At 48.5% G+C, this 14,599-nt stretch overlaps 1 protein-coding gene across 4 annotated transcripts in view; it reads right to left on the reverse strand.

Moving 5' to 3' along the window:
- GALNT7 (polypeptide N-acetylgalactosaminyltransferase 7) overlaps positions 1-14,599 on the reverse strand; it is a 118,239-nt gene that overhangs the window by 52,716 nt on the left and 50,924 nt on the right. For all 4 annotated transcript variants that reach the window (XM_060301349.2, XM_030879230.3, XM_030879231.3 and 1 more), the window contains one exon: positions 7,080-7,540. In XM_060301349.2, the coding sequence (XP_060157332.1) occupies positions 7,080-7,540 (461 nt within the window). The remainder of the gene's footprint in view (positions 1-7,079; positions 7,541-14,599) is intronic.

Below are 14,599 nucleotides of genomic sequence, written 5' to 3' on the forward strand. Positions count from 1 at the left end.
GGGTGGAGAGCTGTGCGAAAACAAGTCAAGCACCCGGGGTTACACTTTTACCAGGCAAACCCTGTCCTTTTGTAACGTGGTGGGTGGGGTGTGTGGGGAGATGAAGCTATGTTCATGGGAGAGACCTCAGTGATCACATGGGGTCTCGGCAGTACAGAAACGTCCCCCCTGGGGACGGGAGCCACCCCTGGAGGCTGCTGAGGAGGGGGCTTTGAGGCTGCTGGTACCCTGCTAACGGTGGCCCGGAGCAGCAGATGACCTCCATGTCCAGTTTCTGGAGGCAACCCTCTAAACTGCTGTGTGAACTGGGGGTGACCTAAGTCACCCCAATAGCTCCAGTAACTCCCATTTGGCTAAATACGGCTCCTGTGGTCAGCCAGGACCTGGAACAAAAATCGGCTGTGCCCCCATCATTGAGAAAATCCCAAAGTGCAGAGTGTGTGTGTGTCTGTGTGTGTGTGTGTGTGTGGTGTGTGTGTGTGTGTGGTGTGTGTGTGTGGGGTGTGTGTGTGTGTGGTGTGTGTGTGTGTGGTGTGTGTGTGGTGTGTGTGTGTGGTGTGTGTATGGGTGTGTGTGTATGTGGTGTGTGTGTGTGGTGTGTGTGGTGTGTGTGTGTGTGTGGCGTGTGTGTGTGTGGCGTGTGTGTGTGTGGTGTGTGTGGTGTGTGTGGTGTGTGTGTGGCGTGTGTGTGGTTGTGTGTGTGTGGTGTGTGTGTGTGTGTGTTGTGTGTGTGTGTGTGTGGTTTCAGACGTGTATGTTTAGAAGAGAAAGAAGAAAAGAAACTAAGTATCAGAACACAATTTATGCTTAAAGTTCATGTGGAAAACCTCTGAACTCACAAAAAAGTGGCTCCCAAGAGTAAAAACTTTCAGGCCAGTTAGAAAGCAACACTTCTTGGATGTAAAAGCAGCCATGTCCACTGCAGGTCACCTGAAACCAATGTCAAATGTGCTTCCTGCAGATTAGCTCTACTGCTGCCAAACTGCAGTCTGGAAAATGAGACGTGCTTTGGGTAAAATCCGAGAGAGGGAAGGGGTGCACGCCAACGGTCGCGACCCGTGCCGTTTGCATGGCGTCGTACAGAACCAGCGCTCACTGTGCTAACAGAAACTAGGACGCAGCACTGAAGTGCATGTGCACATACGTGATCCACATACACATGTGTGTCCATGATGCACAGACAATTCTAATAATTTGTTTTAACCTCTTACGAGCGGCTCCTTACATTTAGTCAGTGTTAATGGAAACCCATGGGTCACAATGTATAGGAACTGAAATTAGAAAAGAACCCTATAGCCTATTTTGAAAATACCAACTATTTGATAAATTATATTACTATATTCTACACAAAGGTATCAAAGAAAGCCCTTAACACAGACGGAGAATGAAAAAAGCTCACGACCATAACTACCTTAAATAAAATTAAATATCAGTATTCTGGTATCAGGTAAGAAGAGAATTACCTAGTGTATAAGGCAGGAATGTCAATGTATAGTATCTTTAAAAAACCACCTCAGTTTCTCACAGACAAGCTTAACAAAGTTATTAACAATCATATTAACATTTGCATGGCTCTTAGAGTTTTTGAAGCACTTTAACATCTATTATTTCGCTCTGTCAATGCAACTGAGATAGCTTTCTACAAAATAGAAATGCAACAGGAGTGCAGGCAGGAGGAAAGGTTAAACAGTAGAAGCAGATGAATTTGTTCAACAAGTCAAGATACTTATTAATTCATTTGTTTGAAACAAAATAGCTTGGATTAGATACCCCTGCTTGTCTGCCTTCTTGGGCAGAGAAAGGGCAAGAATAATTTCCACATATTTGCATCCGCCGTTAGTTCACAGTAAAGGAAATAAAATCCTACGCTTTATTAGAAGAAAACCTAACGTAACCGCAAACAGCACTTCCCACAAGTGGGCTCGGCCCCCTGCGGGGCTCAGCACGGGGGAGGGGCACTCGCCCGAGGCCCAGGTCTGGGGCACAGGTGCTCTGTGCAGAGCAGCTTGTTCTGATCCTGCCCCCTCCTTGGTCAGTGGTGGCCTTCTCCCTGTTTCTGAGCTTCAAAGCCTTGTACCGATGTCTGATTCCTCCTTCCCCTCCGTCAGCTGCCGGCACCTCCTGTTCTAACTCTTGTTCTCCCCCTGAGTCTCCTTAGTCTGGTTCTGGGGCCTTCACTCAGGTTCCTACTGTGATACTACGGACCATCTACCAGGTCAGGCCCCCACCCGCTCCGGACACCCCAGCAGCCTGACACTCCTCAAGTTCTCTCGGTACCCCTTCAGTGGGTCTTCCCTGCACCGCATTCAGTGCAGACTGTGAAGAGCGGCACTGGGGGCCTGCAAACGCCACCCTCTCTGTCCTACCAGCTGTGTCTCTATGTCTCTGCACTCACTGCCCCATCCACGTAAGCCACGGCACCGGACTTCCTCCCGGTCCACGCCTACCGTCCTGCCCTCTACACCTGTAACCTCCTCCTGGGAAACCTCCTCATCGACGGGCCCGTCCCTAGTGCTCACCCCGTAAATCCTTTCCTGACTTCCCTGTAACTCAGTGCGGCCCCCCTCTCCTTCCCTCAGGCTCTTTACGTCGCGGTAACCTTTCCCTTCTCCCCAGGGATAGATGGCGAGCCCCTTGAAGGCAGGGACTGTACTTTCTTATTGCTGCATCCCTGACGGGCTAGCACAGTGCCTCGTTTATTGGAGAGACTCCATCTCCGCTGAGCTGTGCAGAAAATCATGTATGTTTTTTTATAGAACACAAGCGTGAAGGCAGGTGAGGTCATTCTTGGCTCAAGCCTTTAGAAAAGAAGGAGGCCTCCCGTTCCCTCCAAACACTGTTACTCACCCTCCTAATGAGCGATCAACAGCCAGTAAGTGACTCAGCCCGGGGATGTGATTCAAAGCTGCAACAGACGTGAGCCTGAGTCACACTGGCAGCTGGGCAGTTCTGTCCTGCTTTTCATCCGAAAAGCCGGAGGGAACGGCCACAAGAACGAGTGAGTGAACCAGGGGCAGATGTTGTAACTGGACAAACAGCTCGAAGCTGGGTTTCCAAGCGTGGCAGGTGGCTCATTATGCGTGACAGAGGCAAGAGAGCAGGCTAATCAGGCCTAGATCCCACAGCTGCGGAGATTCAAGCCCTGTGCAGTACGCTCTCCGGGGGGACCGAGTGTGAGGGAGGGCGTGTGTGTGAGGTGGGCCCGTGGGATGCTTTCACTTTGCCGGTAGAGCAGAAAAGTGCTAATATGCACATCAGATACTACGTGAAAATTAGCAGTGCTGTATTTGCTGTTGACCTTTTTATTTTGGCGAAAACTCTTAAGATTGACCACGTTCTAAATTATGAATAACTCAACTTAGAAATTATTTACGAGTCTACACTGAATTTTACAGTGTTCAAACAGGAAAGAAGCCTATCCCATTTTTTAAAAAAGGGTGAGAAAGAATCAAATTTAAAAAATAATCTGGATTGAGTTAAAAAATCTTCTGGGAGTATGTTTGCACATTTTGAGTATAAACAAAAGTTTTCTCACTAACACAGAATTTTAGAAAGGGGTTTAGGATCATCTGCTAAGATAGCCTCGGTCCTTTTATCTGACTGGGGACACAATCCTTGCAGGAACATGCAATAATCTTATTTCTAAGCACTGCTCCAGTTATGCCAGAGAAAAGAACAAAGAAATGATCAGCCTATGGAAAGGCATGGCAGGAGGAAGGAAGGAACATTAGAGGAAAGAAGAAAAGAAGGAAGGTGACGGGTTGGGGGGCAATGCAGTTAGGAAAGACAGCGAAAGGCAGGAAGAAAGACGACTGTAGGAGAGCAAGACCCAGAGAGATGGGAGCTTCAGAGGCGCCTGGCATGTCTGAAATCATCAAAGGGGACGAAGGCTTTGCCATCAAGGGAGGTGCGAGGAGATGCAAGATGATGCAGACACGGCGGTGTGGGGGGAATCCACACTTTCCAAAAAGCAACAGAGGACCTCAAAGCTGCATAGTTATAGAAACATTCAAGGGTAGACAAACTGTGACCTGAAGAAAGTGCCACAGCAATTAAGAAAGAAACAGCCACTAATACTTAAGTTTCTAACCCCCAGGCGTGTGGTACGACTTTTAGTCTATTATGTCCTTTAATCCCAATGCCAATCCAGGGGGTAGGCATGGGTAGACCCACGTGATGGATCAGGTAACTGATAGGGAGGGTAAGGAGCTGGTCTGAGATCTCGCGTCTGGTAATGGAGCCAAGGTCTGATCCCAGCGGACTCCTTCATTCACTCCTTCATTCACTCACTCATTCATTCACTCTCTCAACAGATGTTCACCACTGGACACGGCCAAGCTCCTGGGTGTCACTTACTGGAAGTAGCTGGTGAAGAAAAAAGACAAATTCCTTGCTCTCGGGACCTTATCATCTAGTAAGAAAGACAGTCAATAGCTAAATTAACCAATGTCTAATTATAAAATTTGAGAGATACTAGGAATGAAACGGCCAGAGAGGAGTAATGGAAAATAAAGCAGGCCAGAGAGTCTGACGGAGCCTGAGGGTTGGGAAGGGGCCACAGAGGAAGGAAAAAGCCCACAGAGGTGAGGGAGCTCGGGGGGGGGGGGGACGTGCAAACGCCCTCCCGCGGGAGAAGACGCACGGCCAGAGCGAGGTGGGCAGGCCCGGAACGTTTTATTCTAGGTGCTCTGGGAGGGCAAAGAATGATGTTACCCGGGCTAGGTGTGAACAGGCAGGAGGCGCTGGCGGGGTTCTAGGAGAGATGACAGTGGCGTGGCCGTGGCTGGTGACAGGGGAGGTGGAAGGGTGGACTGGAGACGGAGCGTGGTGGCAGGAAGAAGAGGCCTGGGGGACAGAAGGGATGTGAGGGGCGCAGGAGGGGGAGCCACCGAGAACCACGCTAGTCCTGGGCGCTGCCCTGCCGTGTATGCATGTATGCCTTTGATCTTCTTGGCATGCTTCTTTCTTCCTTTTTTAAAATTATAGTTGATTTACAATGTTTCAGGTGTACAGCAAAGTGATTCACTCACATATGTACATATATATATACATATGAATATATCTATTCTTTTTCAGATTCTCTTCCATTATAGGTTATTTCAAGATACTGAGTATCGTTCCCTGTGCTATACAGTATGTCCTTGTTGGTTTTCTATTGATATCCTACATCTTAGCACATTTCTTATACCGAAGAGTGAGCTAGATTTTAAACTGATTTTCAAACTGGTGTTTTACTTGTGTATCTTTTATATTTAATTCATGTGCTAAAATCTCCATTTCCACACTGAGCTCACCCTAGGATGGCCACCCTGCCCTGGTCCACACTGTCCACGAAAGGATGGGGCAGAGCAGGGAGAAGTCCTTTCTAACCGGGCCACCTGGGGTAGGACCACAGCTCTGCCATTTCTCTGGGCAGATACAGAGAAGTCACAGCGCTAAGCCTCAGAATTCACATTCACACGTGGCAACTCTCTCACAGTTTGCTTGTGAAAATCAAATAAGATCACTTGCAGGAAGTCCTGGCCTGTAGCAGGAAGTCAGTGTTAGACTCTCCCCTTCCTTTCCTTCCCCATAATGGTAAGGAGAAGGCCATCAAGAGGTCCTCCGAGAACCCCCCCCGTGACAGACGCACGGTCTGAGACTGTCTCGGGTAACTGGGATGCACTCCAGGGAGGACTGCAGATCCCGTGTGGGGTCCTGAAGTGTCCATGCACGGCAATTCTCGCTCTATAACAACGACCTCAGCCCCTGCCTAGGGGGGCTGCCAGATAAAATACAGGATGCACGGTTAATTTGGCTTTCAGATAAACCACAAGTATTTTTAATGTATAAGTATATTCCAAACACTACTTGGGACATACTTATACTAAACATTTTCCATTGTTTAACTGAAAGTAAATTTGACTGAGCATCTGCTATTTTTTTTTCTTTCTAAATATGGCAAATCTGCGACCAGGCAAATCTCTGCATCGATCAGGAATAACTGCTCCCACACTCTCCCTTCACAGTCCCCCGAGATGCTCCAATTCTTCTCTGTACTAGAGGTTATGTCCCTCACCACCCTGGTTCTCTACTGCTTCTCTTTCTTTCTTCTCTGCATATTTCATGCACCCCCCTCTCACTCCTATCATATCAATATAGGAAGGTCCAAAGTCTCTGGAGTAGCCCTCTGGTAGGTCCGGAATTTGACTGCAGGGTCATAAAGGATGCTGCTGTGGGGACCGTGTGTGTGTGCGTGCGCCTGCTGTGTCCACTTCTTAAAACGAGGACTGTGTTAACCACGCATCACAGGGAATACATCTGGAAAGTTTTGTAGTAGCAGTGAATTAAACTTGCATCCACACCACGGAAGCTAATGGAAGCTGCTTAGACCCTCTGAGTAGAATCAGTTAGTGAATAAACTGAAGGAGAAAAAGCTTTGAGTTCATTCAATAATCACCACTATCAAAAGTCAAGAGTTGGAAACCCTTTGTTTTAAATCACACTACAGGAAAAGCACTTGAACGTGAGGGCTACGGTTTCATCTGTCTGAAGGCGCCTTTTATACAGTACATACTCGGGAGCTTCCGTTCCCAGTTTCAGTGCTGAGGGTAAGAACGGAAGAGGGCAAACAACCAGTTAGTTCCAGAGGCATCCCGAGAAGCATTCCTGTTTACCGTCCCACAGCAAGACAAGGAGCTTTGTCCAGATGGAGAAACAACACACAGAGAGAGACAGCTCTGTTATTTGCACATTGTCAGGTGAACTTAAAGCACCTCCTATCAAGAGTTACTTCACAGCCTGGTACACGCTCGTTTTCTCTCTGTGGACTGGGAACAGAAAGTTCAGACCGGTGCCCGTCCGGGGACAACACTTTGAGCAGCAGTGGTAGAGGAGACCCCAGAATTTTATATGCCACACCCTCAGTAAAACAACACAAATGGGGAGATCTCCCCCTTCTGGCCACTTCGTGGACCAAAGACCCTCTTATTCCCTTTCAGTGAAGGCACAAAATATGTTTTGCACTCTAACCATCTAAGTAAGTCTAGGTATCTATGGAAACGCGCGCCCAGGTCAGAAAGGGGAGGGGTTGTGCTTACTCTTCTTGTCGTAAGTCACTGACGCTGCGGTCCAGGGAGATCATGTCACTCGCCACCATGTTAAATCCAAACTCTTTAATGCTGGCTTGAACTGCATGTTTGAATTCTGGTCCCAAAACCAACGGCTTGGCTTTCTCTCCAGGGCCACCAACCACTCCGTGAGGCTCGGGCTCTTTGGGTTCAAAGTTACCGAGGACCCCTGGGCGGAGCACAGGATCACGGTACGTGAAAGTCTGAGGCTTAAATGTGAGATACTGCCTCTGCATTATGTCTTTCTGGTTATCTCCTCCAGCATGCCGCTCTTGTTCATGTTTGGCCTTGTTTTTTCTTCTAATAGACTCTAAGTCCACTTCTACTCCTTCAACATGAGGCCAGGGCACCACGGGTTTGAATCTGTCATCCCCAGGAGCTAGTCCATTGCCCCCTCGGTCAGGCATGGGGTTATTAACAGCTCTGTCTTCCTACACAAAAGGGAGGGGGATATACAGTGAGTACATGAAGGCAACCACAACAGAGTTTATGACACCAATTTTCATGTTTTCAAAATAGCTGAGGCAACAATCAAATGGTCTGAAATATGAAACAGAAGCAGGCCATGAATCAGGGCCCCCATTAGAAGGTACCTTTCCCAGGGGGAGCCAAGAAGAGACTATTTCCTTGCCTAACCGTTCCAAGACAAAGAGGTGGATGCATTTTTTTACTTCTCCCCTTATAAACACGACTCTATCAAAGACCCCTTAATAAAGCATATTGCTGTTTTCTTTCTTTTTCCCTATTTTTTTGGCTACGCTGTGCAGCATGTTGGATCTTAGTTCCCCCACCAGGGATCGAACCCATGGCCCTTGCAGTTGGAACCACGGAGTCTTAACCACTGGACCGCCAGGGAAGTCCCAAAGCACACTGTCACAGGTCAGAGCAAGGAGGTTCTAGGACCTGTGACTAAAGGAGGCACTTAACAGGTCCTGTTGTACAGTGTGGTTTTCCCAGTTATCTGGTGTACGAGGAATATGATGTTTTGTCGGTCACACAGCCACGTGGTGGCCGTGCTGTTAGGCATCGCCCACCCCGAGGCTGGCTTCGTGCTCCAAATGCCAGAGGAACAGGGCTGGGATTTGCACTCAACAGCCCCCATTAGGTATTTCCTGCTCAGTGAAAGTTTAGCTGAGTTCCAAACTATATTAAAAAAAAAAAAAAAAAAAAAAAAGCCCTAGTGACTGTAACTGAGTCAGCTGGGGCTTTTAAACCACACCCAGTACCTAAGTTGGCCACGTTCCAGAAGCGTCCCAAGGAAACACAGACGCTGTGTGTACAGGTATTCTGGGAGGGGTGTCTCCCTTTCCTCACCCCCTGCACATATCTTCCCGTCAGAAGTCCTGAGTGCACGGTGTCCCTGGTGGCGCAGTGGTTGAGAGTCCGCCTGCCAATGCAGGGGACACGGGTTCGAGCCCTGGCCCGGGAAGATCCCACATGCCAGGGAGCAACGAAGCCTGTGTGCCACAACTACTGAGCCCACATGCCATGACTACTGAGCCTGCGCTCCAGAGCCTGCGAGCCACAACTACTGAAGCCCGTGTGCCGCAACTACTGAGCCTGCGGGCCACAACTACTGAAGTCCGCGCGCCTAGAGCCCGTGCTCCGCAACAACAGAAGCCACCACAATGAGAAGTCTGCGCACGGCAACAAAGAGCGGGCCCCCCCCCACCCCCGCTCGCTGAAACTAGAGAAAGCCCACGCACAGCAACAAAGACCCAACGCAGCCAAAAATAAATACATAAATAAACAAACATTAAAAAAAAAAGAAATTCTGAGTCCTTTTGCTTCTGGGGTGTCACATGTGAAGTTTTTCCTGAATCCATGCACAGAGCCTTGTTTCTCAACGTCAGCATCACCTCCGTGGCTTTAAGTATACTGACGTCTGCGTCCCACCCCTCAGACACTGTGATTTAATTGGTTGGGGCATCAGAATTTTAAAAGCTCCCCAGGTGATTTCAATATACATCAGGATTGCGCTCCTCTGGCTTAAAGGGAGCACCTCCAGCTATAACCAGCAGAGGTCGATAGAGAATGTGTGCAGCTGGGCTGCAGCGAGGTGAAGAGGTCAGAACCGGAACCGCAGACGGCCGGCTGGTCTGCCACCCACCTCACGCCAAGATCCCCTGGTTCCTTAAGAGATTCATGAAAGAATTAGTACCCCCCTCCCACTGACATGTTTCTACAGTGTTAGAGCTGTCTTGAAAAATGAAGTTAAAAACTTTAAAGAGTACAGAAGTAAGGCTCCAGGTGTGATGCTGATATGCAGGTTGCCGTCTACCAGTAGTTTATCTAGAGACAACGGTCTCTTTGGAAAGTCAGCTAATTCAAATGTGAATTTAGTCGATGATGAAGTTTTGGTAACGCCTAGCTAAGGATTGACTTGAGAGAGTTCAAAAAGGAATTTAACAAGTTTATCTCTTTGTTTAGGTAACACTATAAGCATGTGATACAAAATTCAAAGGCTCACAAAGGGCATACAGTGAAAGGCAAGTTTTCCTACCTTCCCTTCCGCAGAGGTGCTCACAGCCAGCACTTCCTTGTGAATCTTCCTAGAGATATTACATGCAGATATGAACACACATGTGTGTGTATGACAAGAATTTTTTTCTGAACGTGGGACACAGATTTTAATTGACCGATTAATTTTAAAAGGAACCGTAAGACGTTACAACCAGTTCAAAGGTGAATCCAAAGAACAAATACATAAATATCAAGAATACTGCAAAGAATTTACAAATAGAGGCAAAACTGGTAAAACTGGTCAATATCCAGAGAGCAGTAACCGACTGCATTCCACAGTACATGACTGCCATTTCAATGGACAAGACGTCTGTGCATTACTAGCAGATTTCTATCATTTACAGGACGGTAAAACAGCTCAGAGATAATGAAAGGGTGAGATAACATAGAAAGCCGAGTTAGATAATGCACCCCATAATCTTTTTGGTCCATTTCAAAGCTTCTCCACGATTTTCCTCCTGTAGCACAAAACAACATAAGATGCAGCACTTTGCCTAACCATCTAATGTGATGCCTGTCCAGGTACAGGTGGATAAGGCTTCTGGATCAGGTTTCTGACCACCGCACATCTGAGTCAAGTAGTAGGGACGTAGCTGAAGCCTAACCTGTGAGCTCTAAGGGTCAGAGTAGGGCTAGTCTGGAGGCAGGAAGCAGCCTTGCCCAAGATCCGTGTCCTGAAGCACTGAGGGCTCTGGTGGGAATTAACCCATCCTGAGGAGAGGAAGCCAAGCACGCCTCTGTCACAAAGAGGCAGGCGCGGAAGCTGGGGGTGATTCCGGTGATGGGAAAGTGTCCTTTTCTCCACTTATCTCCTGGCTCTTTCCAAAATTATACTATACAACCACAGTGTTGTAATAAACAAATTAAAATAGAGAGGTCATTATAAAACTCTCAGATACTGGACTCAAGTCGTTGATGTTGAACAAAGTACCCCACAAAAAAGGAGGAAGACATGGTCCCCCCACTTCAACTTTCCACATCAAGGCTCCAGTGAACCAAAGAATGAGGGGAGGGGAAAAGGGACAGAAAAGTACACTGAACAGGTCACTGAAGGTCAACAGAGCATCCTCTGTAGTGCCTAACATTCCACTGGGGGAAAACGGCTTACTGGAAGAATGCGCAGCATGAGAGCACGTGAAATCAGGTACCCGAATTGTGAGAGACGTGCTGTGGTTTAGGTGCGTGGGGTCTGATGTGAGACTCGCAAACTTGAACGTTTCTCAGACTCCCCCACCTCAACAAGAGAACGTTTAATGGATTCGAACTTCGTGCTCATCTTCCTCCAAAAATTGTTTCGATCTTCCCTTTGTGTAACCTTTGACTCTTTTTGGCCGCCAGGCTCGTGCGATCTTGTTTCCAGACCAGGGACCGAACCCAGGCCCTCAGCAGTGAGAGCTCAGAGTCCTAACCACTGGACCACCCGGGAGTCCCCTAACCTTTGCTTCTTGGTGTTCTCTGTAGATCTGTTAGGGGCCTGCCTGTCACTCCTACTCACTCTGGCGTCTACTCTCCCGAGCGAGGTGCAGGTTCATTTGATCTTTCCTACCCCCGTTTCCTCAGCCCACATCTCACTTCTCATCTCCGGGCCCACAGTCAACTGCTTCCTCAACATTTCTGCTTGAATCAAACTGGCACCTAAACTGAAAAGACCCCAGAATGAACTTCCCATTTACCCCACGTCACACACCCGTTTCCATTACTGTCCTCCCCACCTCGGGGACGGGAGCCGCTGCCCACTCGACCGATCAAACACCAGTCCTACGTTGCATCCCCAGCCGCTTGTTCTGACGGCCTACCAATCCCTGACTCCTGTCAACCCTACTGCCTTGTGTAGCTCCTGAGCCCGGCCACTTTCTCCATACCCTCACTGCCGTGAAATAAGATTCGTATTCTACGGCAAGACAAGAAAAATTTCAACACAGAAGTTCTTCTCTGCCCCTTGGCCTCCTCTCTCCCCCACTGTGCACTGTGTGTCTGCATTATACATCAACCCAACCCCCCATCGGCAGAAACACCTGCTCGGCCATCAGGAGCGACTTTCTCCCAGCATCAACAAGACAACTGCTTAAAAGACAACCTTCCGTCTTGAGCTTGTAAGGGCTCACGTGACCCACCACGATGCCACTTAGATCTGGATCATGTAAACTGTCAATGATACGGCATTGGACGTAGCGCCCTCTGTCTCAAAAAACTTATATACCTGTGCCCGGACTCCTAACAGGCAGAACAGTTCTCAGAGCTTTCTGAGATGCTCTTCCTGGGTTATAATCCTCAAATTTGGCTCAAAAAATTTTTTCCATTTCTTTCGTAGATTGATTAATTTTTCTGCCAACACTGCCAAGGCCACTCTGCCCTCTTAACAGGATGACTAGAACAGGAAGAACAGTGACGACTGCAAACACTGTGTTCTAAGTGCTTCACGCATATTAACCTATTCAACGCCAAGAGTTAGGTTCTGTGATTACCACCCCCATTGCACAGACGGAAGAGCCAAAAGAGAAGTGACCTAATGTCGAGATCAGTACAAGGCAAGGCTGGAACGTGCATCCGGGCAGAGCCCGTGCGCCTGAACCCCAGGCATTAGTGCTTCTCCCTCCAACGCGTGTACTCGCTGTCTCTCGTCATTACTGTTCTGCACAGCAGCCGGTGTGACTTCCCTGAAATTCAAGTATGAACACGTCCCTTCCCCTGCTTCCAGGCTCCACGCCGGCCCCCTTCCCTCAGGAGAGCAGACACTCTTCCCAGAGCTTTTCCGGCTCCAGCCTGCACTCATCTCTCCACCTCACCCCCTGGGGCAGGAGCAGGAAACACTCCAGGCTTTTTAGACCTCAGCGTCTCTGCCGCAGTTACTCAAGATGCCATTATAGTGCCCAGAGCAGCCAGACAGTACGTAACCGAATGGGTACAGCTGTGTTCCCACAAAACCTTGTTTACAAAGACAGGCTAATGGGGATGGATTTGCCCCCAATCCCTGCACTAGACTGGAAGTTCCGTGGAAGGGGAGGGACCACGTCCATGGGATGCACCACTGCACCCCAACGCACGCAATCCTAAGTATTTACTGAATAAATGCATGAATCCTACAATATCTGCCTGACTTATGAGAGAGAGTCTGAGAGGGAAAGGGAGAACACGGACAGGCAAAGAGGGGCTTGATCAGACAGAAGCTTCCTAGCGATACTTTATATTCTCTGAAGAGAGGAGGACCTAACTTTATATTCTGTGCACAGTGCTGTATTCTTAATAACGCTGTATAACAGACACCAGAAAAATTGAATTTGCTCACTTCTCAAAGCCTCCATGTCATTAAATCTGAAGGCAAAACCAAATACGAGAATTGTCTGCCTAACCCCAAGTCAATTAAGAATAATCACGTCAAATCGTCATGTTACATGATTCAAAGGATGACTGTAAAGTAGTACAACACTCAACTCCCCGGAGAGGGAGAACTACAGGCTCCTTCTGCCTGGGAGGGAATGAGAGTCAGCAGTTGCCTTTGTGATTTGCTGGTGTTCAGATACCTTCATAAGCACGAGCTGATTTCCTTAACAGTCAAAATCAATGGATCACTATTGATGATTGGAAATGGAAAATAGAATCGGGAGATAATCTTCTAAGATCAGTATGTTTGTAAAGGTGGAAATGTACTGAAAAACAGAATCACGAATCACCAGATGGAAATACGGGGTTAACAGGAATCAGGGCAGACTACTCACTTTCCATCTTACAATTCACCAAGCTCCCCCTTGACCCCAAATCGCCCTTACGCACGATATCTTTCCAGGATGGTCATGCCTCGGTAGAAATGATATGAATACAAAGGAATTTAGAGCAAAGGAAAGTAACACAGCCTTGGATCTAAAATTCGAGGTGAGCCTAGAAAGCTAAGCTCATAATGAGGAGCTTCTGCAGCCACCAGATCTCCTGAGAAATCAGCTCTGCTTTGGGACGTGGCCGCCACTAACAACTGCTCGCGATTTGGCTGTCATTCTGCCTGAGCCACAGAGTTTACAACATAACAGGTCAAATTGAATTCTACAGTTTAAAGACCCTCTTGATAAATTAGAAAAATCCGATCTGCATCCCTTCTCCAGCTGCACTCACTCACCTAGGAGGAGCAGAAGACAGCAGGGAGGGAGGGATGAGAAGAGGCAACGAAGTTCAGAAGAAACGGGGTGAGCCTGTGGGCGGGGTGTCCCCAGACTCTCCCCAGCGTGCGGCAGGATGTAGGCATGGGTGGGGTGCTCCAGCCTCAGCACCCGGTTTCTCTCTGGTTACTACGGCTGGATTCTGAGCTGGCCCAGCCCCTGCTGACATCCTGTGCTCAGGAAGACCACCCACTCTGGCTCCTTTCAGAGGCCTGAGAGTTGACCGCACTGCCCTGGGCGTCGGTGGCCCTTCTGGGGCATGGTGGGTGGGGTGGAGGGGAGTGTCAAGTAATCTGTCTGCTTCATCAGGGCTTGAAATGGATACACTCAAGATGAAACAGAGGACTCACCAATCCTTGAATACGTAGGATGTCCTCCCTTATGGAAAAGGACCCTATTCAAGTACATTTGAAGACCAATGGCAATGTCTCTGTTAGCAGTTACGGCAGAACTGGAACTGGAGGAGGGTCTGGCTTATCAGTGAGAAAAAGCATTACATTCCGACAGAATGACTATCTGCCCTAAGAAACGGACTGACTCAGTAGGGATGCCAAGCACCAGGCCAGGATATAAACCAAAAGGGAACAGCACGGAGAAGGCAGCACAGCTGACATCACAGTAACTGCTCCACCAAGAGGAACTCAGGTCAGCAGCCCTAACACCACAGGCTAGACCTGGGCAGGTAACCACCAGTCACAGGCCACTACACAGTAAGCCAGGGGGACCGAGACTTACTCTAGGGACAGTGCATCCCTGGACTGTCTGGAGCTCCTGTTACATCGGAGCTGCTAACATTGGCAGCCAGTCACCAATGGGAAA

The sequence above is a fragment of the Globicephala melas genome, chromosome 6, assembly GCF_963455315.2.
Source record: "Globicephala melas chromosome 6, mGloMel1.2, whole genome shotgun sequence".
Classification (NCBI taxonomy): domain Eukaryota; kingdom Metazoa; phylum Chordata; class Mammalia; order Artiodactyla; family Delphinidae; genus Globicephala; species Globicephala melas.